At 39.4% G+C, this 24,929-nt stretch overlaps 2 protein-coding genes across 4 annotated transcripts in view; both read left to right on the top strand.

Annotated features, from left to right (window-relative positions):
* Positions 1–8,249, top strand: part of ARHGEF6_1 (Rho guanine nucleotide exchange factor 6) — a 55,696-nt gene extending 47,447 nt beyond the window's left edge. For both annotated transcript variants that reach the window (XM_051217058.1, XM_051217057.1), the window contains 3 exons: positions 1,471–3,696; positions 3,737–4,688; positions 8,035–8,249. In XM_051217058.1, the coding sequence (XP_051065691.1) occupies positions 1,471–1,973 (503 nt within the window). In that variant the 3' untranslated portion in view covers positions 1,974–3,696; positions 3,737–4,688; positions 8,035–8,249. The remainder of the gene's footprint in view (positions 1–1,470; positions 3,697–3,736; positions 4,689–8,034) is intronic.
* Positions 8,250–10,581: 2,332 nt separating this feature from the next.
* The window catches only part of NIT1_1 (Nitrilase), a 37,280-nt gene continuing 22,932 nt past the window's right edge, over positions 10,582–24,929 (top strand). The window contains exons 1-6 of one of the 2 annotated variants that reach the window (XM_051217056.1): positions 10,582–10,638; positions 17,165–17,473; positions 17,517–17,672; positions 18,595–18,729; positions 19,784–19,891; positions 21,098–21,271. In XM_051217056.1, the coding sequence (XP_051065689.1) occupies positions 17,288–17,473; positions 17,517–17,672; positions 18,595–18,729; positions 19,784–19,891; positions 21,098–21,271 (759 nt within the window). In that variant the 5' untranslated portion in view covers positions 10,582–10,638; positions 17,165–17,287. Of the gene's footprint in view, positions 10,639–16,745; positions 17,474–17,508; positions 17,673–18,594; positions 21,272–24,929 lie in introns of those variants that run through there. The other variant, XM_051217055.1, reaches the window with a different exon arrangement.

Genomic DNA, 24,929 nt, shown 5'->3' with positions numbered 1-24,929 from the left:
GTGCTTGGACTCTCTCTGTTCGTGTTCAGCTGTTGTTAATTGCTGCCTTCTTGTTCTTCCTTTCTTTGATCTTGTCCAGAGTTTCTATAGAGATCCACTCCTTATGATGGTGTTTCTTTAGGCCCAGAACCTCTTGACACGCTGAAGTTAATGCTTCTTTGATGCCTTTCCAGTTGTCTTACATAGTAGTTTCTTCTTCCTTCAGTAGATCTTGTAAGGCTTGAAACCTGTTGTTGAGAGCTATCTTGAATTCATTGAGTTTGTCAGTATCTCGAAGGAAGGCTGTATTGAACCTTTGTATTGCTGTTTGTCCACTTGTCCAGTTCTTTTTTAGCTTCAGTTTTAAATTGGCTACAACTAGGTGGTGATCTGAAGCTATGTCAGCTCCTCTCCTAGTTTTCACATCTTCCATTGTCCTTCGGAATTTTTTGTTGATGCAAATTTGATCTATCTGGTTCTCTGTAGTGTGGTCCGGTGAGATCCATGTTGCCTTGTGTATACGCTTGTGTGGAAATATTGTGCCCCCTATATCCAATTTGTTGAATGCACATAGATTTGCAAATCTTTCTCCATTTTCGTTTCTTTCCCCCCGTCAATGTCGTCCATGATATCTTTATATCCGGTGTTGTCTATTCCGACTTTGGCATTTAGATCTCCCATCAGAATGGTTAGGTCCTTTCTTGGGCATTTCTCTATGATTGATTGCAGCCTCCCATAGAACTGGTCATTATTGTCGTCGTTGCTATCATTGGTGGGTGCATAACATTGGATGATATTCATTGTGATCCCCTCCTTCTTTGTTTTGAATGATGCTTTGATGATTCTGGATCCTTGATATTCCCATCCTACAAGTGCATTTCGTGCTACTTTGGACAGCATTAGAGCGACTCCCTGAGTGTGTGGAGCATTTTCCTTTTCGTGACGGGAGTATAACAGCATCTCTCCCGTAGCTAGCCTTTTCTGTCCAGCTTGGGTCCAGTGGGTTTCGCTGATTCCCCGTACTGCTAAGTTGTATCTCCTCGTTTCCATTGATATTTGACTGGTCTTCCCGGTGTCCCGCATTGTTCGGACGTTGCATGTACCTACAAAAGTTTTTGCTCTGGTTGTTAGAAGGGGCATCGGCCTCGTGGCTTCCGAAGGAACTCGGCTTTCACCATGAGGCGTCGTAGTTCATCTAAATGAGGACCTTCTAACTCCCAGGGCAGAGTTAAAATGGTTTGAATTATTTTTTCTGGTAAGCGTTTTTTTTAGCGAGTTAGTTTTCTACGGGATGGGGACGCTAACCACATGCCCAACCCTCCTCCTTTACCCGGGCTTGAGACCGGCAGTAACTCTAGAAGAGCTACAGGCGGAGTTAACATTCTAAATACTTCGTTTAATATTTCCGGTTCTCTTCAATAATGCACTGTAATTTAAGTTATATAAATCTTTGCACTTTCGGATTTTTCTTTTCTCTATGTTTAAAATTAGTGGACTCTGTAAAAAATGAATGTCAAATAGGTGGTCAAGGTATTCTATCGCCAGTTGAAAGCCGAACATTATTACAACATTTCCGATATCCTAAAAAGCCGTCTACATCATTTCTATCCACATCATCTTCGGGTATGCATTCAAGACAAGAACAAGACTCACATATAACAGATGCTTCCATATTTGAATTGTCTCGACAAAGCTTACCTCTTTCTATGTTTAGTTCGAAAGCATCATTGAAACGATCTGAATCAAAGAATAAATCACAAACGTGCTTATCACAAGATGGTACGGTTTGTTTGAATCAGAATATAGCAGCTAATGTGATCAGTTCAAACAGTAAGATTATCTCCAGTGTTACAACTACTTCTAGTTGTACTAACTGTACTCCATGCAATTCTAATCAATCTTCCAGTTATACGCATAACATACAATGTGAATCAATTTTAAAAACATTTTCACCACCTCCAGTAATTCTACCAACACACAGTGGTCGCCGTTAACTTAATGAATTATCCATGTTTATTATTTTGTGATCTATATTTGTTTACTTCAATTTCATCTCTATCATTACGGCTCATTTCATTATTTTTAAATTAAGGCATTTAGTTATTTACTTGTTTTGTTATCGGATTTAGTATTTGTTATTTGTTTATTAATATCATCATTCATTTACTTTTTCTTCTTTTAACACCTAAGCGATAATATTCTCAATATCCTTATAATTTTCATCATTGTTTTTTATTAATGATAAATATTTGTCTTTTTGTTCAAGTTATTGAATTTGTTTTATTGTGTATTCACTATTCAATTTAGCTGTTGATGGTATTGTTACTACAACAACAACAACTACAACTACTAGTACTATTACTACTACTGCTACTACTACCACTACTATTACTCCTAGTGATATTATTATTATTATCACTATTATCTTTATTATTACCTATACTGGTGACATTATTCTATTAATAAAGATTGAAATCAGTTTCATAATTTCTTTTTTCTTATGAAAGTTAAATTTTTAAAAGTAGTGACAATTTATCTAAAATTCTTTACACACTACTCCAAAGACAAGGAATATTTAAAGGTACAATTGTTTATAATATCTTCATCAGATTCTACGGTTATAGATTCATAATAAATATTATTTCAATGGATATTTATGTTGTGCTTGAATTATACAGTAGTGACTTATTATGTCGATTACAATTCAAGTGCACATAACATGTGTCATCTGTTAAGTTCCACGTTCATGTAAGAAAAGATGAAGTGGTAAGTTATAATTAATTATAGTTGATGGACGTACTAACATAAATGGAATTCTATTTGGTAGACCCATCTCAGACATGACCTTTAGTTTATACTGTTGTTATAACTTGTGCCCTGTATCCTATTAATGTATAACGTAACGACACTGACAATTAGAGAGCAGTGATTTATCTATCGGACCAATGACGCATAAAACCCGTGCAAGCAGTCTAGAGTACTTATTGGTCCTGCTTCCCACCTAGCCCAGCCAGGTATGTCCAGAACACCAATCTCAGCCTCGCGATGTGAATCCTTTATTTCAAGACCAAATCGTACCATAAAATAGGGAAAAACATTTATACAAGATTTGGCCAATTGTGGCTGTGAATGAGGAAGACTAATCAATAGGCTGGGCATAATTCAAGAACGGTAAATCATACAGTAATAGTTTATGAGCCAAATTAAAGCTCATAATAAGAGGAACACGAATATGGATAGTTTAGTTACTGAACAATTATACGATAAAAGTAGACGTATAGTGTTCGTCTATTCACTGTTCTCATCCGGATACAACTACTATAAAACAACTATTTTTAAAATATAGACTAACCACTCATCATTTCATCTAGATTGGGAAAATGACTCAATAACATTTGAAGCTCATTTGATTTCTCGAACTTTCATCGTGATATAGTAAGTGCTTGTGTTTATCCTGATAAAACTAAGTTTCTATAAACTTTTAGGCCCATATGCATGTTCAGAAGTTGGATCTACCGATTGTCCATTTAGGTACACTATTAATATTGAATTTACAAGCCTCTACAAAACCTATAAAATTAATTAATATTTGAGTCCATTGTTACGTTCAGTACTTGGTTAACGCAGAATACTATATACAGCTGATAGCACTCGAACGTATAAAACCCCCACAGTCTCAAATAAGAAGACACAAGAAGCAGAAAAAGTGGTTGTTGAGTAAGAATCAAAAATGTACAAAAAACATGTGTATTTATAGTTATTAGCGTTGGTTATAACATCATTATAATTCAGCCAATCCACAAGGAGGTAAGTTTGCTGTAGTGAACGAGAACACAAGTGGGGACAATGGAATGAATTACAGGACTTCTTAGCAAAATCTGAGAACCAAACAGTAAGTGCTTAATCAGCAAAAATGTCATTGAATTGTCTCAGACTGCACTCTTCCTTCAATTTCTACTGCAATCACTCTTTGTTCTCGTCCTCTTTCCTTCACTCTTCTTAACCTTCCGTTGCCAAACATTTCACTTTCGGTTGATTATACATACTACTTATATCTGTCGACATCAGTAGCAGACACCACAATGCTACTGTCCGTTCATAGCATGCCACGTTAATATTCTTCAGACCTCCATCAAATTCTGATCAGGTAGAAAATATTCGGCTCCTTTAGGACCTTTGGAGCCCCTGTTTACTGAACAAATCATAGTAAAACCTTTAGTTCCGTTTTTCTTATGCGATCTACGTCACAACAAATCGAATTCTCACTGGACGAAAAAATTACACTAATGAGTTTCATAGAAAATTGCTTATTTTCACTAGAATAAAATTTAATTTCTAAAAACGCTAATTCATAAGTTTTTTAAATACTTTGGAATTAACTCACTGATTGATAACGAATAATTCACTTGGAGTTATGTTTTCTAGTGCTAGATTTTCAAACTAGAAAATGAATGAAAACTGTTTATTACAATCATGTTTATTATCAGTGACAGTTCGCGGTCCTATGGCGAATCAACAACCAATAGATTGTTGTTTTGTTTTATCGGACTTAGCAGTTGCTCAATTTATACGAAGTAAACACTCCCGTGTTCAATGGTGGTTATCATCAAATAACTAGATGTCTAGCCGTTCCTTGCATACAATTGGAAACAACTGTTGATATCGGTCATCTGTTGTCATTGCTGGGTTTGAAAGCAAAATCAAAAGAAGTAGGATTCAAATTGATTTCTTTAGATGTTAATAACTAGTATTCAGATAATCAATATGGAATTCATATAAATTGAATTTTAATAGTATGGTCTTCCATAATACACAACAAGGAATACACAAATTTTTTGGATAACAATTAGCTCTTAAAACATCTTTTGGTGCATTATCTTATTTTGTACACTTGAAAATTGGACATAGCGACGTCAATACATGGCTGTATAAAACTGATCTGATTACTAAAGTATTTATATCGATTATTTGACGACTTTATGGAGGGACTCCTAACAATCGATCTTTATTTCCCAGACTAAAAGCTTCCAGAAGTATTTGTTAAAGAAATTGGGATTGGGGTGGTCTTAGTGACCTGAGAGGGTGGCCTCAGTGCCCAAGAGAGGACTTGTTTTCCAACGCACTATGTTGTACAGGATCTAGAATGATTGAACAATCGTGATTACAAGGATTTTAATGAGCGTATGTGTTATTTGTACTAGCTGATGATTCCTTTATAATTGATTGGGCGCTTATCACGGATTCTAAATATTTTACTTCCAGTTGTGCTCGTCCAGTTCTGTCAGTCTTAAGTTGAGTTATTCCCTAGATTCATAGTTAGCACGTTAATTCGGATACTTGAATAGTATTTTGTTGAAGATATAACAATAATATATTTCTGCAATGGCAGGTATATGCCATTTTTACAGGCATGGTCTGTAAATTGCAACATTTATCGTTTCTTAGTATACACGTTAAATAATTATAGTCTATAAAAAGGAATATTAGTTCATTCCTTCAGATATACTGAGTAATCTTCAAAATATTCTCCAAAGTGGCATCGCGTCCACGTTACACACGAGATCCAATCTCCTCATTATTGTGTTAGGATTTTGGTCGTGCTAAGTATTTATGCAATGCAACTTTTTAAGTTTATAGTTGTTAGAAAGTAGACTTGTAGAGCGTCGGTGTAAACTATGACCTTGGGAAAACACGTACGTCTAGTTTGTTCCAGATGTCAGGAGTTCCATAGCTGTGCTTTAAGAACATGATTCTTAAAAAAAGAGGAACTGAGGAGCAGCGAGGCACTTGGATATGAACGATAAACAACACTGAACATGAGAACATCAGAAATGTTTTGTGGTCACTTTGGATCGGTGGATGATAGTTAGGTGGCTGAAATGAAATCAGAACCTGGATTATCTGTTAATAGTGATTTTAGACATTTAGCTAAATAACTACAGAATTGATTTCCGGTTAAATTGTGATTTCCCCAAAAGATCAAGTTGAAACAGGAGTGATATTGTCACTTTGATTTGAGTCTCTTACAGACTGCATTCATAAACACAGCTCACCTTATTGACAGGTTGTTACAACGTTGGGACTACGTAAAAATAGTTTAAGAGATTCGGTTTACAATCGATAAGGTTATTTTGGTGTTAATGTATCGAGTAAAGAACCTTAGGGAAACTGACTAGTTCTTCATCTGTGTTTACGACACGAGAATTCGTGCCAAAATAGTTTAAATGTGACTGTAGTGGCTGGTACTTTATCCAGTCCACATAGTGTATGCTAGCTTTTGGACAGGCCAATTTATTCATTCGCCCCAAGCGACGTTTCGACTCTCCTGGTTGTTCGCTTAATAACTCCGATTGTTTTTATATGATCGCATGTGTGCTAATTACTTACCCAACTCATCACCCGTCAGTAAATTATTTTTGTCTGGATATAAATACTAGGTCACTCGCGATCAAAACGCGGTGGCCCACCCGCTTTCTCTTATGCGCGTCATTTCGTTTCGTTTCGTTTCATTTCTCTGGTTGTTTGTCTGAACCAATGAATGTATTAAATATACGTAACCAAAATTCATTCTTGTACTCGGTTTATTTTATTCCGTTAGTCTCTAATTCAAACTAAATCAATTAAGAATATACGAAGGTTAGAGGCATTAGTGGTTCGATTTAACTGGATTCAGATATCGGACCAACAAATGACATTACTATCAGGGAATGCTGTAAACTACTCGAATTATTGACCGATGGTTATGAATGGATGGGCTTCCTGTTTTCCCAGTGAGTTAAAAAGTCGTTCGTCTGTGAATTCACAAGTATCTGTGAACACATGCAGTGTGGTTATTCATCTACCTGAGAGGTAAGGAGGACATGATTGCATAATGATTTGGAATAGGGAATAAACAACTGTGCATCACTTACTAACGAATCCGGGGGCTTCCTTTATTGCATGAATGATGATACGTTGTTGAATAGTAAAGGCTCTGAACTTTAAAAATTTAATCATACGATTGACCTTGGTATGGCAGAATATTTTGAGAAGTATGAGCATATTGCTGGCTATATTAGTGATAGTTTACCATGAAACTTAGAATATGTTGGCGCATAACTAGAATCATATGATGTCATATACTTTCAAGATATAAGGCGGTGATTGATATTGTAATGACCTACGCGATTCGTATAACGGAAACAATTATTATAACTGTGGTGCTTGAATGGACTAATGATACCTTTGTACTTGTTGAATGCTTGATTTCGAATTCCAAATACAATACATTCGTTTGTGCTTGTGTCTCACTTCTTAATTCAATTGCGTTATTTCTGGGACTCTTAGTTCGTGCTATAATTCAAATAATTCAAAACATTATAATAACCAACTGTAACAGGGATGTTTTTACTATACCTGTTTGTTTAGGTGTAAGAAAAATGCTTTTCCGTTGTTTGTAACCTTGCACGAACTCTTGTACGTTCGTAAGTCTCGCTTGTAGATTTTGACACGATTTCGGCATTATTTCGATACCACGAGATCGCCAACGAATACATTTTAAAAACAGCCTTCAACCGCCTTCTGATATTTGACCTACAAACAGGTCTAACCAGTAGATCAGTGAGCCTGAGGAATTTGTATATAAGCGGATTTCAGATTCACACAATCTACATGACATATTGTATCATCAGTTTCGGAAGGATGATATATCAGCTTAGTATATAAAGAATACCGAGTTATTAGTCTATATGCAGTCTATACCAATGTTCGTTATGGACTGTGAAGGTCGAAAAAACATTGGTTTTTATTATGATACGTTCGAGTGGCTGAGGGTTATGAACTGTTCTCGAAAATGGTGATCTCAACTCTGAGGATGAAAAGTGCGTACTATCCTCTTGGGTATAGCCTAATAATGTGTTTTAGCAAAATGGTAGTTCAGAATAAGTCGGAAAAATTCCCGGTAAGTAAAGACATTAGTGGTTTAATATCTGATTTGGAATTATATGTTCATATTTACGTTAACTTGTATGAATTTCCATGGATTATAGAGTATTTTGTAAAATGGTTAATATGTAGGGCCAGGGAAATGTCACTAAGCCCTAGCCAAATCATCCAGCAGTTGGGCTATTGAATATCGATCAAATCATCGGTCTTCTTCAAGGTCAAGGACAACCAACGCTCATCAATTAATCGTATGCCATCGACTGGCCCATGCGGCAGTGGCCTTACTTTCACTTGTATCTACTTTAACTAACGTATTTTTGTAATAACGTCCTCTGTGTTGTACTGTTTTCAAAGCATCTATGGTACCTTGATACGTCAATGGGGTAGTCCACGTAAGGTGCTGAACACGAGGTGTGACTTCAACGTTAGCTAGTTTGTCACACCATTCACGTCTAACTCGATTAGGCCTCCAATCATCTCGACACAGATCGTCTACGTCGGTGATCTGCAGATATGATGTTGTTCGTCTCAGTGACCTGATATCTCGATTAACCAAGGGATATCTCTTTCTGGAGTATATCGAGGTGTGCCAAAGGTATGTGATTGGCCTATTCAGATGGATATGCTCAGGTTTAGCGAGTCAAATTTTGCTGTTTTATAATGGATTCGAATTGTTTAAGACATAGTATTTGGAAAAGAGACTAGATACCCTTTGTCGCCTGAGACAAGTCTGAAAATAAATGTGATGATCTTGTAATGGCATTGGCCCATAACCACACAATCCTCAATGCTGAACACAAGACAACTGGGAAAATAGATATTCAATATTTAACGCGGAGACAAACCCAACGATGGAGGAGGCGGGAAAAATGAATAAAGTGAATCTTAATTGATCGGATAGCATGGCTCAGCCTTGCAGGCGTGGTGATTCTTAGGTGTTGTAACATAATCTTTTATTCATATTAAATATATTGTTCTATCTCTAGCCTAAGTATGTTTTCTATCATATATTGATGATTGGTACGATGTGATGAGTTGGTGTAGACAATATTTTCTATATTGTCACATCATATGATGAAACTTGCACGTAAGATATTATACATTAGGCAGTTACGTCATGACAAACGTATGATTTTGGGATTAGGTCTATTATTGGAGCAGCACTAATATCATAGTAGACCATAATTCTACAAACTCACCACCACGAACGTTGAATCCTTTGGTGATGAATGGATTAGTATGCATTGGTGGTCGTCCTCCTGACATTTATTGGCTTGAATTCAGGACATATCTCATCATGTTCTCATTGAAGCATACAATTACGGATCTAGTTTTACAGCACATTACTTAATTAGAAAAACATGTCAGTGCTACACAGGTGATGGCAACAGTCCGACAAAAGGTTTGGTTATTTGAAGTTGGTGTACTCATGAGAACATTGACGAGGAACTGTTTATTGTAAAAAAAGAAACCTGTGTGCTATTCAACAGCTAGCAGCACCCCGAACATCGGTCAGAATAGAGAATGCTGACGACCCGTTTTATCGGACTTATCATGGTAGAGCAAGGTGGAATTTTTGAGAAGCATGATTGTAATGTATTTGATTGTCTAAGAACGAAGACTGTGAATCTGTAGAGGGCATACAATTTAACTGCTCACTCGTTAAACATGACACTAACGAGGTTTTTCAGTAGAAGAATCTATCCAAAACAGATCTATCATAATAATGGGCCGTATTTGGTGGAAGCTGAAAGTCAATCGAAGAAGTGCCTCTATGATTGAGCATGACAGCGTATACATTCAGACTTGCTCAGAAAGGTTGAGGGTTGACATTTCAACACTCCGACTGCTAGTCACTGGCGAGGAATCTGGGAGCACATGATTCGCTCTATTTGTGAGGTATCAAGTCTATTGGTAAATGAACTGTAGTGATAGTGGCGTGAAGTATTTTTATCGATCGACCCCTGGTTCCTACTACGGACGATCAGAATGATGTCTAGGCTATAACACTGCCCTAGCCGTTATTGTTGAGAGAGAACATCGGGGAATTCTGTGATACTGTATTAAAAAACAGATATTCTAAAGGATGGAAGCAAGCAAATTGTTTGATACGAGTATTCTGAAAGTGGTCGTCCAAAGAATGTATTTCTTTGTTACAATGCAGATACAGATAAAATCGGCTAGAGAGAGGTATAAGAAGTGAATCAGTAGTGACATGTTCTGATTTCTCAGAGAGAGATAAGTGGTCTTTAGGTCTCATGCAAAGAGTAGTACCTAGTATGCGTGATTTAGTACGACAAGCAGACTTGAAGACAGAAATGGGAGTTTAAGTGAGAGACATTAGAAAACTGTATCTTCATGAAGTTGTGACGACCTACTTTTATCAAGAGAATTCTATTGGTGTAATGGGAACAATTATTATTATAACCAATTGTACCAGTGATTGTTTTACTGTACTTTTTTGTTTAACTGTACAGAAGACATTCTTCGTTCCGTTGATTGTGACCTTGCACGAACTTACGTTTGCTCAATAGTTCCGCTTGTGCTCCCTTGGCACGATCTTGGTATGCTTTCGCAAACAAATATATCTCGCAACAACCTTCAATCGCCTTCTGATTTCTGGTTTATTCGGAGGTTCAGCCTGTTCTGGTACGCAGTCTCCTTGTAGTGGTGATCATAGTCAGACGTGACTCGACGCCACACTACAAAGTAGTGGTCCATGGGACTATTTCGTAAGTAAGCATTCCCTTTTGGATTATGACAGGGTGACTTAATTATAAAAATATAAACTGTTGTGCTGGTACACTGTTCTCTCCTGACATATGCAGCGGTAAATAAATCCCCGAAATAAATAGTCCTGTAAGTCTTCGACATTTGACGCCGTGTCATTCAGGGTCTCTAACCATCGGTTGCTATCATCTCGTGGTCCCCAACCAGGTAGTCTACACCTACCAACATGACTCAGTCCACTTGTCAGTGACTTCATGGACTTGTGCCATGTTTTGGTCTGGCCGCCCCTAGCTTTCTTTCAACCTACTCCTATACCACTGAACATAGCACGTCGAGGTAGTCGGTCGTTGGGCATACGTAACACGTGTCCCAGCCATCTCAACTGATGAAGTTTTACTACTTCATCAATTGATTTGCCATCCCCACCTAGTACCTGTTTCCTAACAACTGCATTACTTACTCGGTGGTCCCACGATATATGAGCAATATTTCGAAGACGCCTATGATCGAATACTAGTAACCTACGAATATCCTCTACTCTTACCGGCCACGTTTCACTGCCATAAAGTAGGACGAGACGAACTGCTGCGCAGTAAACCAGTCCTTTAGTTGATAGACGGATATCTTGCCTACGCCATAAATGACGCAAGTTGGCAAAAGCTAGTCGAGCCTTCTGTGTCCGTGCTGAGATTTCGTCACACACCAGACCACAAGGGCTGATGAGACTTCCAAGATAAGTGAAGCGGTCGACACACTCAACTACTTCACTCCCTATCACTAGTTCGGGTGTCGATGTAACCCAATCCTGAAGCAACATTTTGCATTTCGAGGGAGAGAATCGCATCCCGAACATGCTTGCATTGTTGCTTAGAGTGGTCAGAAGACTCTGCATTTTGTCAGCGTCTTCACCAAATAAAACTATGTCATCAGCATATTCTAAGTCAACAAGTGAACCTCCCGGTAGAAGTTCAACCCTTGGAAATTTAGATGAGGAAAGTGTTATCTCTAAAAGTACGTCAATGACAAAGTTGAACAAGAATGGGGAGAGTGGACAGCCCCGACGAACACCACTTGAGGTAATCAATTCTGATGACAGTTCGCCATAATCTCTCACTCTACCAGTTGTGTTCGAGTAGAGAGCCTTTATAAGGTTAATGTACTTCTTTGGTACTCCTTTCAGTGACAAACACTGACATAGAACCTCACGATCTACAGAGTCGAATGCCGCTTGAAGGTCGAGAAATACTACCATTGTGGGGCGTCTGAACGAGTGTCTGTGTTCTAGAACCTGACGTAGTGTGAATATCTGGTCTATACAACCACGTCCAGGCCGAAAACCGGCCTGGTTTTCTCTATTCTGCTCTTCATGAGCTTTGATTAGGCGTCGAAGTATTATTGAGGCTAATATTTTAGACACTATATTAGTCAAACTGATTCCTCTGTGATTGTCACAAGAGGACTTTTATCCTTTCTTGTAGACTGGCACAATCAGTGATTGAGACCAGTCAGATGGGATTACGTCCAGTTCCCAAATTCTACCTAAGACCTCGGTTAATCTCATTGCTAATACTGGACCACCATCCTTAAAAATCTCAGGAGTAAACCTGTCAGGGCCTGCTGCTCTCCCTCGCTTCAGATTTCCTATGGCTTTTTCAACTTCGTAAAGAATTGGAGGATCTACATTACCTTGCAATTCAGGTTGACTAGAGATCGTGGGAAACCGAAGTGTGGCTGTAGGCCAGTTTAACTGATCCCTAAAGTGTTCTGCCCATCGATCCAATCTCCCGGATTGAGAATGTATAATATGTCCTTAACAAGTCTGAACAGTTGTCTGCTATTACCCATTGCCGCTGCCTTTTCCATCTCTCTTGCTTTCGCTTCCCTCATACCCGTGACAGCACACGAGACCAAGTTGGTCACATTTAAATATATCCGTATTCTATCAACTATATCTTCGAACGTCTTCGCTTCTGACTTCTGATATGACTGGGTCGGTATATTTCGATTATAAATGTGTTAATAGTTAGGCCATTGTCAAACTCCGAATACTTGTGGCATCTTTACATATTTGTTCCCCATAGTTGTGTGATGCCTTAGATCTTCCTTGTACTCCAGTAAATAGTGATTTTGTGTATTGAAATGAGACAAAAGCACTTACTTAGACTACAAGATATACATACCAACAATTAACTACTAAACTATAATTAGTGGAATCGGATGGTTAGACTACCGTTCACTGAACACTCCAAAAATCCCGTAACGCTACCGAAAAAACAAACATTGAGAGCCAAGGAGTTACTTGGTTTATAAAATCTCGTCACAAGAATATTGGGTTTTGGTTTGATTTACTCCGGCTTGTCACAAAGACATTGAACACTGAAGGGCTGAGTAACGTCGTTGTCCTATTGAAAGGTCTGTGGAATAAGTTGTTAGTAAGCTTGGAAAAAGACAGTCATAAAACGGGTAGACAAACAAGGGCGCGCGACGAAAACAAGAATGAGGATGTCGAAAGGTCTACCGTTGATGGACCATGCATTAACACTAATGATGACATGTTAAAACTCAGCACCATCATCATGTTGATGGCAATAGACTCCCTTAGTAAACTCGGGTCCTTGAATGCAACAGTGGTTCCCAAAAACTCTGTGGATGATTGGACCCACGTTAACAGAGCTAAAAATAACCAGGCGTCCCCGTGTAAGCTGAACACCTCAAGTGTTGTACGGAAGTCAACTGGTGATTTGATCTCACAGTCTACTCTCAAGAATGTCCGCCTGGTCATCAAAAAGCCTAGGATTCAGAAACGTGCTTCGACCTCCAAACAACAAGGTGCTGAACCTGAACGCACCGGAAAACATGGGAAAACAATAACGGCTCGTGATGACTCTTTCATAATCACGAACCCCCAATACAACCCTGACCTTCCTCTCAGTCTGCAGGACAAAAATGACAGGATGCTCTGGGGTGAATTTGGACAAGAAACTTGAACTTCCTAGAACAGAGACTTTGACAGTCACACGGCTCACTCGGGGAAAGGAATCTAAGCATCAAAATCACCCGAGGCTACTTCGTGTAACACTTGAGAATGCTACCGACGTAGATGATGTCCTGCTAGCTAGTCATTTACTGAAATTCGATGGGAACGTTAGGATACTGCCCAACATAACGTATTCTGAGCGCAATTTCATCCGAAACATACCTAAAGAATCTCGGAAGTTTTTTCGCAGAAGAAATATTATTGTGCAAGGTGTATCGGAAAACAAGGACCCTAGTCAAGCAAACTCTGATATTAGGGAACGGAAATTCATCAAACAGTCCTTGAGGCTCAAAAACATACTGACTCAACATCTGACGAGACTAGCCAAGAAGGACGGTGATTCTAGACCCCGGCTAATGAGGATAACTTTCCCATCCTCCCATATGGCGGCTGCAACTCTGGAAGCATTTCGTGCCAACAGACGTCGATTGCCAACTGGAATCCATATGCACCCGGACAGGCCATATGAAGCCAGGACCAAGCACAAATGCAAGTCGGAGCTGATCATCCCACTTGTGGACTGACTTGATAATAAAAAAACGTGCAAAAGGCAGGGCCTGCCGTCTCGTCAAGCCTTATATAGGTAGGATACCTGTCCATTCACATAAGGCTCATACAGACAAACAGGAAGAAGCATAAACTGCTTATGCATGAACGCCGCGAGTCTACCAAACAAAATGAATGAGCTACGTCAACTTAACAATGCTAATAAGGTTCATCTGATAGGAATACCTTGATCTTGGATATCTTCTCAGTTCTCGGACCAGGAGCTAGCAATACCTGGGATGTCTTGGTTTCGCAACGACAGAAAGACAGGAATTGGGGGTGGAGCAGCCATATGCATACGATCTTGCTTGGAGGTACACCAAGTTCACAACCTCAAGTTTAAAAATCTTGAGGAATCCATATGGTGCTCTGTAAGATTGTCTACTACCTCGAGGTGCCTAGTCAGTGTCGTATACAGGAAGCCCACTGCCGATATCGAGTATGGCAGTTGTATGCTGGAAGGACTATACATCTCTACGCGTCTCGGATTCACTCATATCCTGATTATAGGGGACTTCAATCTCCCTAGAGTGAATTTCGCGGGACATACGTATATTGGAGGTAAAAACTCAACTGAAGCTCGGTTCTTTAACCTCATTGAATATTTGGGATTATACGAAAATGTGAAGTCGGTAACTCGTTGGAAGAACAGTCAGACGCCATCGCGCTTAGACTGCGTATTTAAAAACGAAGAATTTCTATTTGACAACCTTTCAATCCTGGCTCCCCTGGGAAAAAGCGATCACGCCGTTATAGCTTTCAGTTTCGTCAGCAAATGTGAGTTAAGATATCCCACCAACAACAGGCGCTGGAGTTTCAAACGGTTGAATGTGTCAGCTCTACAGGACTATCTACAACAGAAGGATTAGATGTTCACCCTCAATTCGATTTGGATACTCATTGGGACTTCTTACTGCACACGCTCTTATGTGTTACAAAGTAGTCAGTCCCTCAAACGGTCTCCAATTGCTACAAGCAACCTACAATCATCAAGAACCGCACTCTTCGCCTGCTAAGCCGCAAAAGGCACTGTTGGGAGAGTACAGTTGAGCGTACAGGCTATACAAACGTATAAGGAGCGTACGCACGAAGGCTATAAGGGAAGACGGACTTTAGTACCAGACAAAGCTTACGGATAAACTTGTCTCCAATCCAAAGGCTTATTCCGTTATGCAGCCTCTCTTCGTCGAGCCAAAACTGGAGTTTCCCAACTGCTAGGTCCTAACGGCCCGACCAGTAACGACGGCGATGCCACTAACCTTTTGGCTGAACAATACTCTCGGATATTTCAACCCACTCACATAAACTATACTGACAAAAGCTTCATCTGCAACTCAAAAAGACTTTCCGAAGTGAACCCGAGCGCTGACTTGGTGTTCCGGAAACTGCAGCACTTAAGAATCGACACTTCTCCTGGCCCGGATATGGTTCATTCTGCCATACTGAGGGAAGCAGCCTCAATACTGACGATGCCGCTTAGCGTGATGTTCTCACACTCGCTCAGCCGAGGAAAACTACCGGAAAATTGGAAGTTGGCTCACATCACACCAATTTTCAAAGAAGGTCGACGCAGCGAACCTTGAAGTTACCGACCGGTGGCTCTTCTCTCAATACCTCCAAAAGTCATGGAGTCCCTGATATGCGATGGTATAAATGACTATTTACTGTCCTTAAATTTCTTCTCACCCCAACAGCATGGTTTCAGGAAGGGTTACTCTTGTATAACCAACCTTCTGACTGCGGTGGACAGATGAACAAGCATCCCCGATCACAAGGGGAAGGTTGATATCATCTACCTAGATTTCTCAAAGGCTTTTTCAGTTTCAGTTTGGGAAGGACAGGAGGCCTGATGGCCTGTGTTAGTCCTGATAAAGTTAACCATACATGTCTTATCAAAAAGCTCAAACGATTGGGTATCAGACCACCTCTAATCACTTCATATTTGAAGAATCGACATTTTAAGGTTAGGGTTAACTTCACTTTATCTCAGGCTATGGAGTGTCCTAGTGGGGTCCCCTGGGGCTCAGTACAAAGACCTTTTCTCTTCTTGATTTATATAAATGATCTTCCTCAACACATAACGTTAGACTTATTACTTTTTGCCGACGACGTGAAACTTTGGAGAGAGATACGCAACCAAGACGATATACAGGCGCTTCAGGAGGATCTGACTCGACTTCAAAGTTGGGCAGACGATAACGGGCTTACTTTGAACACTTCAAAGTGTAAAGTAGTCCATCTGCGACATGTCGCAGACTATAGGAAACTATAGGAAACTCCTCTCTAGTAGTATCCCAAGTCGAAAAATATTTAGGAGTGCTGGTGCCCCACGATTCAAAGTCTTACTTTAACTGTGACAAAAATGCTTTTCGAGCAAACCTTGCAATGGTAACATTGAAGCGCATTTTTGGCTATTTCGACAGAAGAACTTTTCATATAATCTTCAACAGTTTTATCTGTCCCCATTTAGAGTACGGAAACATAGTACTCCCCCCTCACTCCAAAAAGACAAGGTCACTTTGGAGCGTATCCAACGGCGAGCCACGAAATCAGTTCGAGGACTCAAATCTAAACCTTATGAAGAGCGCCTCTAATCACTTGACCTTTACTCATTAGAGCATAGGCGTCTTAGAGGTGACCTTCTGATGGCTTACAGTGTCCTTAACACTTCTGGACATCCTCTTAAACACCTACTTAAACTTAGTCCCAATACAAACCTAAGGGGTAACACCCGGAAATTGGAGACACAACATAGCAGAACGGACTGTAGACACAACTTCTACTCCTTAAGGGTTGTCAAATGCTGGAATTCGCTGCCGGCTGAGCTAGTCCAAGTGACTTCCCAGGAGTCCTTTTAAGAGGCAACTTGATCTATTCTTAAGGACTAAGGATAGTATCTTACTATGATTTAATAATTTCCTTTTCCTCTTTCATTGTTAATATACCCAGGTTCCTGCCTGTAGGTATTCGTGATCCACTGCTACTAGACACGGAAGCCTGTTGAGCGAAAGCTTCTTCTATTCCGTCCACAACCATTTGAACCATTTGAAGGGCGCGTTGGACGTTGATCTTATGCGACTTACTCCGCTGAAAGCAATTTGGGGTGCTGTCTGCGTTGCCAAGTCTTCGAGAATAACACTGCTAAGAAACATGACAACAAAAGTTGGTATAGTTCAAATGCAATCAACAGCAGATAAGGAACGGAATTTCGACCAGGCGGTTAAGTATATTAACCAGGCCATAGCATCAGGAGTCAAGGTCAGTTTAAATATCGAACATCTTATCATTAATAGAAATTCAGATCGTTTTCCTCCCTGAATGCTTTGATTTTGTTGGTCGGTCACGTGAGGAGACACTTGATCTTTCAGAAGTGTTAGACGGACCTTTGATAACAAAATACCGTGCCTTAGCTTCTCGAGAAAGCCTTTGGATTAGTCTTGGTGGTGCTCATATTAGGGTAAGCAATGTGAAATCTTTCAAATGACTAAGTTATCTTGCAATTATTTGGCACATTTACATTGTCTTTGTGTGAAGTTAATGCATGTTACGACCCCCACTGCCCAGGTACGGCTGACGGTAGGGAGAATTCAGCTTAATCTCAAAATGCCCTCATATGGCAACATATATACAGCCACTGCCAGGGAAGTCTTACTCACTGCCTTCTTGCGGCGAGGGTGTTGTTTACGAAGTTGAGAGGATGACAGGCGATTGTCTTGCGTTGTAACCGGTTTAGTGGGTACGGGCATAGAGTAGTAAATATGGGATAAGTGCATCTCCGATGCTCCGACCAGTTCTTGGATCATATCACTTAAGTTCAACTCAAGCTTAGGAGGTCCCTTCACTGTTAAGGATCGAGTTGTGTGGGTTTTACCCTTTTTTATTGTGCTCTTCTCTTTTCTACCAGTGAAGACCTTAGTATTCGTCAATGTCAGGTAACTTATGCTTCATGTATGCGGGTAGGTATGGGTCATATGTACGTGAGTCATTTCGATTTATTGAGAATTAGGTTTTGTTTTCTTCCTATGCTACGTGTAACTCTGCTCAGTTACCTTGACTAAAATGGCTTGTGACGACTAGCAGTCCATAAAGGATAAAAGGCCATGCATCTTAAAGTATTTCTAAGAAGACTGCTTTTAGCAGTGTACAAAAATATGAAAAACTTTGATTGACTAATCCTAAAATTTGTATGTTGACTAAACTGCCGTCAGAACACGTTCTTTGTTTTCAGCCACAGTGTAAATACTCGCGACTAATAATTACTACATTATTTAAAAAAAAAATTATATTTTTGGTTACTTGTTAATCCCTCAAATAATATTAATCTTTTTTACAAGTATAACCGTTAATTTCATGTTCGTTTTTGTTTCCAAATTATCCAGATCACAGAGAACGATGATCAGTTGTACAATTCTCACATAGTTATTAATTCAGATGGTCAAATAGTGGGTGTTTATCATAAAGTCCATTTATTCGATGCCAATTTAAGTACAAACGAAACTACACCCAATACAGAAGTTAATTTCATTCAGTTTTCTATAATTAATCTTTCTTATCTATTGTTTTATGTTGATGTACTGGAAACCACTGACAGGGAAGTCTTATTCACTGCCTTCTCGTGGCATTACTGATGTTTACGAAATTGAGAAAACGAAACGCGAATGTCCGGAGCTTTAACCGGCCTGGTGGGTACGGATGATCCACTTAGGGGAGTTAGAAAACCCTCATTCCAAACCGGTGGTACACGTGCGCTCCAGTATCCTGAAGGAACAAATAGCGTATGAACCAATCGTTGGTCACCGGCTAGCATGGGACTTCATCTCCTGATGTTGCTCCACTGCCTTGTGGATTAGTCGTTTAGGTCAAAGGCTCGGGGTGTGGCCCCCTAAGAAAACCACCTGCTTCCGTCTGGGTACTCAGGCACTATCACAGCCTACACGGAAATCATGTGACTTGTGTGGCCCATATGTATTCCATGCCCCTTTACCATTATTTGTATTCAAATAAATAAATAGATAAATAAAGTATTTGGTTCTGGTAAGGTTCAGCCGTGTGGAGTTATACTAATGTAATTCCTTTTGATGTTTCTTTAAGTCGTTTATCATCAGTAAATTAAATTGATAGCCCAAATTTTATGTCCGTTATAAGACTAATCTGACTTTATAGGGTGACTGCGAGATATTTGACATACGTTTAATCTATCCAGTAACATGAAAAGCCTTTAACAGATTATTCAGCATTTTTTTTAAACCATAAACTTGCCTGTAGAGGTTTGTAATAAAGCATGTACTGTTAACCGAATACAGCGTAGCTCTTGAATGTACGAAAATAGTTACCATATACTCTATATTTTTCCTTTTACTATTGAATTAGCATCACCTAAGTCAATGTATCTGCTAGTCACAGTTCATTGCTATTTTACTATAATACAAATTTACCTGATAGACCATTGGTTCAACATCGTCTCGTGTATTTTGTTTATAAGTGTTCGTTGCTACATTATCATTTAATTCTGACTCATTTGTCGATTATTTACAATTAAACTCATCGATTAAAAATTTGTTTTTGTAGTCAACATGTACGCGATCATCGTTTTTTGAGTCGAAAGCGATATGTGCTGGTACCGAGGCTCCAATCGTAATCCAAAACACCCCTATTGGAAATTTGGGACTAGCTATCGTACGTAACAGTGATTATTTTGTCTATATCTGACACAATTTTACTGGTGTCATGTTAAATTTGTCAAAAATCAGACAGTAACAGAACATCGACACATAATAGTATACGTTACTTTTCAGTTGAAACTCCAGGTTAAGAAATATTCCTAAATGTGTATTACTCTTAGTTATTCACCTGGTGAAGACCACCTAGTTTGCAAAAAATCTTCTTTTCTTTTACAAGTCTAAAATAATTGCATAGCTAATATTAAAGATTATAGATGGGGTCAGGGGGACAAAATAAATAGTGTAAAAATATCTTTTACAGTATTCATATAGGTTAATATGACTGGATAAGTTTATGACGCAATTCATCCAATAAAAGCCATCCAATGAGGTGTCCTAATATTATATTCTAAAAGTAAATATTAGTGACACTGGTAGTTTGACTGACCTTTCGACTGCTAACACCATCAGCTCGTTGAATCTCAGACAAGTTAGGTGGTAATAAAGTTAGATGCTTCAGTTTATGTGCATCACTTAGCTTTTATCTTCAAAGGTAAAAATCAACGTAAAATCTCAAGGATTTCGCTAGTAGCTGCCGTTTCAATAGTGAATTATGTGCCTGTTCAGTTCCAATGAGATAAGAAAATACAATGTTTTGAGGAGTAATTTAGCGTTCTCCAAACTTACTGGTTCTCCAAGAACTGTTTTTGACAAAGGTTTAAGAATTGATATTAACACCATCCGATATTTATTTTCAGTATGACTGAAATATATCGGATGACAGACATGGTACACGCTTCTCGTGATTTCTTGTACGTCTGTTTACCATATTCATAGCTGCTTATCTGGTTTCGACTAAAGACATTTTATACGGAGCGTTCAACTCTTACCGATTCCATTTTATGAAGATACTAATGCCTATTATGTAATTTGGCAGTCACTTTCAAAATCATGCAGTAATCTGGAACGTCCATCGTATGAAGCCTGTTAATAGTGACTCTAAGTTGTTCGTATGTTTGTGGATGGGGTGGGTTCTGATCCTGTAACTCAGCAGTTGAGATTTAAGTGCTTGTGTGAGTGTATAGTTGTTTTTATTACAAGTTCTTTGTCAGATGTGTATTTCACTATTCCTCTTAGGTTTTACGCTCAATCAATAATTAATATTTAAAAAGTTCTTTCCAAATAATATAGATATCCTAATTATAAATCGATTTCTTCCTAGTGTTATGACATGCGATTTCCTGAACTAGCATCTCATCTTCGATATGCTAAGAATGCTCATGTTCTAAGTTATCCATCTGCTTATACTACACGTACAGGAGAAGCTGGTCATTGGCATACGTTGATTCGAGCCAGAGCTATTGAGAATCAGTGTTATGTAGTTGCTGCAGCCCAGGTAACCTACTCATTCCTGTGCTTTTCATTCTGATGAACTGTCTCACCTAATTTGTACCTTTTTTCTAGTAATTTAATATATTCTTGCTAATTTAACTGCCGGGGGTATCTATGTTGGTTGTTTGTTTGATGCAAGTCTAAATTATGTACATCATGTTTTCTTGAGATCAATTAAGGCGCATCAATTTTTAGTTTTCACAGTGTATTTTATATTAGTCAGCTGATATATGATTAAGAACTAGTGTATTGATTCAAAATGGATTATACTGAATATGTATTGTGACGCGGTGTCATTTAGCCGATCCCTGAGTGACCCAACCTACCGCATCTTCTATCTTGACGTGGTTGTCGTATTTGTCTATTGTGATGACTCAACCGAACAAAATTACCTGGAATATATGTTCCTTTAGGCCCTACCATGCCAAGCTGGTCGGTTGGAGAACGATAGAACTAAAAACAGTAACTTAAGGCCCCAGGCCGAAGTTGTACTGTTGACTATAGAGGGGTACGATAGAAGTAAGGTATTCACTTTTTGAAGTCCGGAGCTAACACATTAAAAACTCCCCATAAAAAGGCCATGTGTGACTGGCTTCAAGAACTTGGCTCTTGGGCTTTGGATCACTTACCTAGGTCGCTATGACCACCACTAGTTCAGCTTCTTTCTCACCTCCCTCAATAAGAAATATCTTTCCACAGTGTGAGCATCCAGGATGTGACAACTGCCCCCATACTTCTAATAGTACCTAAAATCATCTTGTTCACGATCGATCCCCCACTTCATCTCTCTATAATTCTTCCTTCCCCACAACTAACCATTCTCACTTATCTTTGTCTCCACGCGCCACAGTTGTTAATGATTTGAGCTCATGAAATGTTTTTCCCAGTCTCTTGAAACCACGCTCTAAACTACATATTGGAGCGTTTGATTTTCGAACTTTGTGTCCAATAGGAAAACAAACTTCTTTAGCTAGGAATGTAGAATTTCGCTCCGTCGATGCATTTCGCGACTCCGAAATCCGCAAACAGGATCGAAGTATGTTCATTCATCTGACCTCGTCTTGTCAATATAAAGAACCGGAACGATTTACCCTTCGAGTATCTAAGGTTTCCGCTGCTACTTCCCGTAGCCTCGATGCTTTAGTATGATATCCAAAAAGCTCTATGAACAGCAGTGCTATTCACAAATAACTTAAACCAAAAGGTTAGGAAGAATCAGCGGTTTTCAGCAGCGTCTGCAGAACTGATGGATACTCAGGAACTCATCCCGTCTGGCTCTAAACACTATGAGGAGCTGAGGTAGCTTAAATATAGACTGTTAACAAGCCTACGTAATGGTCGTGAACAGCGGTGGGTAGCGAAAGCAGAAGAGATAGGAAAGGCAGAAGCGATAGGTAAAAGTAGATAACTGTTCAGACTTTTCAAGTAAACGGGTATTAAAAATCCATCTCTTAGTGAAACTATCTGAGGAATATTATTCGTTTTCATTCCAGAAGATTGAATGGATGGGCATAAAACCCTGGGGAACAGTCCAACTGGTCGTCAACCACACTTCAATCACCCAACATCTCCGAGTAATCTGAATGGTAAATTGATGTTAGTCATCCACCACTTAGTGAGGTTGAAGAGGCTATGAGTAATCTGTAGTGAGAGAAAGCATTAAGACCTGTTGGACTAACCCTTGAGATTTTAAGAATGATGATCAAGTTTTAGCAGTTAGATTAATTGAAATCTTAGCTGAAGTCTGGGAACTAAACGTAATCCCATCTGACTGGTCTCGATCTCTGATCGTCCCAGTTTATAAGAAAGGGCAAAAATCCTCTCGTGTCAGTCACAGGGGAATCAGTTGGACTAATATAATGTCTAAAATATTAGCCTCAATAATTCTTCGGCAGACTCCGGAACATAGACATACTTGACCTTAAGGCAGCGTTTGACTGTTGGTTGTGAGGTCGTGTTGCAGTCCTTCAAAAGTACATTAACGGTGTACAGGCTATCTACCCGAACACTACTGGTCGAGTCAGGGCTCATTGAGAACTTATCGGAATTGGTTACTTCAAGTGTTGTTCTTCAGGGTTGTCTTTCTCCATTTTTATTTAACTTTGTCATAGAATGCTTTTAGGGATAATATCTCATCGGCTGACTTCTCAGGAGTCGGTCTTCTACAGGGAGATTCACTTGTTGACTTAGGACGTACAGACGATATAGTTCTGTTTAGTGAGAGCGTTTACAAAATATAATCTTATGATTGCCTTAGGCAGCAATGCAAGCATATTTGGGATAGGGTTTTCTTCCTCCAAATTTGAAATGTTACTTCAAAATTGACGTGCGTCATTGCCTGAATTAGTGATAGAGAGTGGAATAGCTGGACGCATTGACTGCTTCACTTATCTTGAAAGTCTCATTAGTACTGATAGTTTGGTGTCCAACGAAATCTCGGTACGGATTAAGAAGGTCCGATTGGCTCTTTCCAACTCGCGGCATTTGTAGTGTATGCGATTATAGGTGTCCACGATGTATTGCTCGTGCATTTTGGGACCACGGAATAAGCAATGCCTGAGTTAGGAATAGGGTACTTGGTAAGGATGGCAAGTCGATTGATGATCTCCAATCAATTCCCCCCTGGACTCTCCAGCTGTTGCTGAATGCTTTCCATCCCCTCTTCGGCTCTTTCCCTTTTCCCTTGAGGATCGCATGTTAGAACTTGCCTTGTGATGCAGTTTGATGGTTTTATCAGTGTTTGTCCTATCTACTCCCAGCATCTGTTTCTAATTTACTCTTCATCTGGAAGCTGATTTGTTCTCTGTCATAGTAGGTAATTGCTGTTGGTATCCAACCAACGGATGTTGAGTATCTTGCGTAAACAACTGTCTATAAATATTTGCACAGTTTCGTTGGTGGTTATTTATTTATTATTTATTTGAACACAAATATTAGTACAAGAGAGCGCCAATATATATACGCCACACAAAACAATGAGAATTCGAAGAGAAAGGAAAAAAGGTAAGGAGCGTGAAAAAAAGAGAACAATAACAAAGAGGTTGGTGTAAGGTAGTGTAATAATAATAATAATAATAATGAGGGAACGGAAAGGTACAATCAGAAGAAATCTTTCAGTTAAGGAAGACACAACCACTTTTTATGAAGAAAGTAAAAGAAGGTTACAGCAGGATCGCCACTGGCTTCCATTCTGAGCCATATCTGATAACGTCTCTAGCCACTGTGTAACACCATCTCTCGGACCCCAACCAGGGAATCGTGAAGGACCGACAGAAGCCAGTCCTTTACAGCTTTCTTTCATCCCACGACACCATGTCATATACTGACCACCTCTCCGCTTTTTCCAACCAGTCCCAGAGTCGGCAAATAATGCACGACGTGGAATTCTCTGGGACGACATTCGTAGAACATGTCCAAGACACCGAAGTCGGTGTTTCAAAATAGTGACACCAATTGCATTATCATCTCTGTGTCTGAACACACGATGCCGAACCTCTGCATTACTGACATGGTGTTGCCACTGGATGTCACCAAGCCTTCGGAGACAACGATGATCGAACACAGAGAGTCGTCTAACGTCCTCAACTCGGAGAGGCCAGGTTTCACAAGCATAGAGCAAAACTGCTCTCACCGACGCGTTGTAGATCCGACCTTTTACAGCC

This window comes from Schistosoma haematobium, chromosome 6 (assembly GCF_000699445.3).
Source record: "Schistosoma haematobium chromosome 6, whole genome shotgun sequence".
In the NCBI taxonomy this organism is placed as follows: domain Eukaryota; kingdom Metazoa; phylum Platyhelminthes; class Trematoda; order Strigeidida; family Schistosomatidae; genus Schistosoma; species Schistosoma haematobium.
Note: the sequence above shows the minus strand (reverse complement) of the source record. Positions and strands in the feature narration are given on the sequence as shown.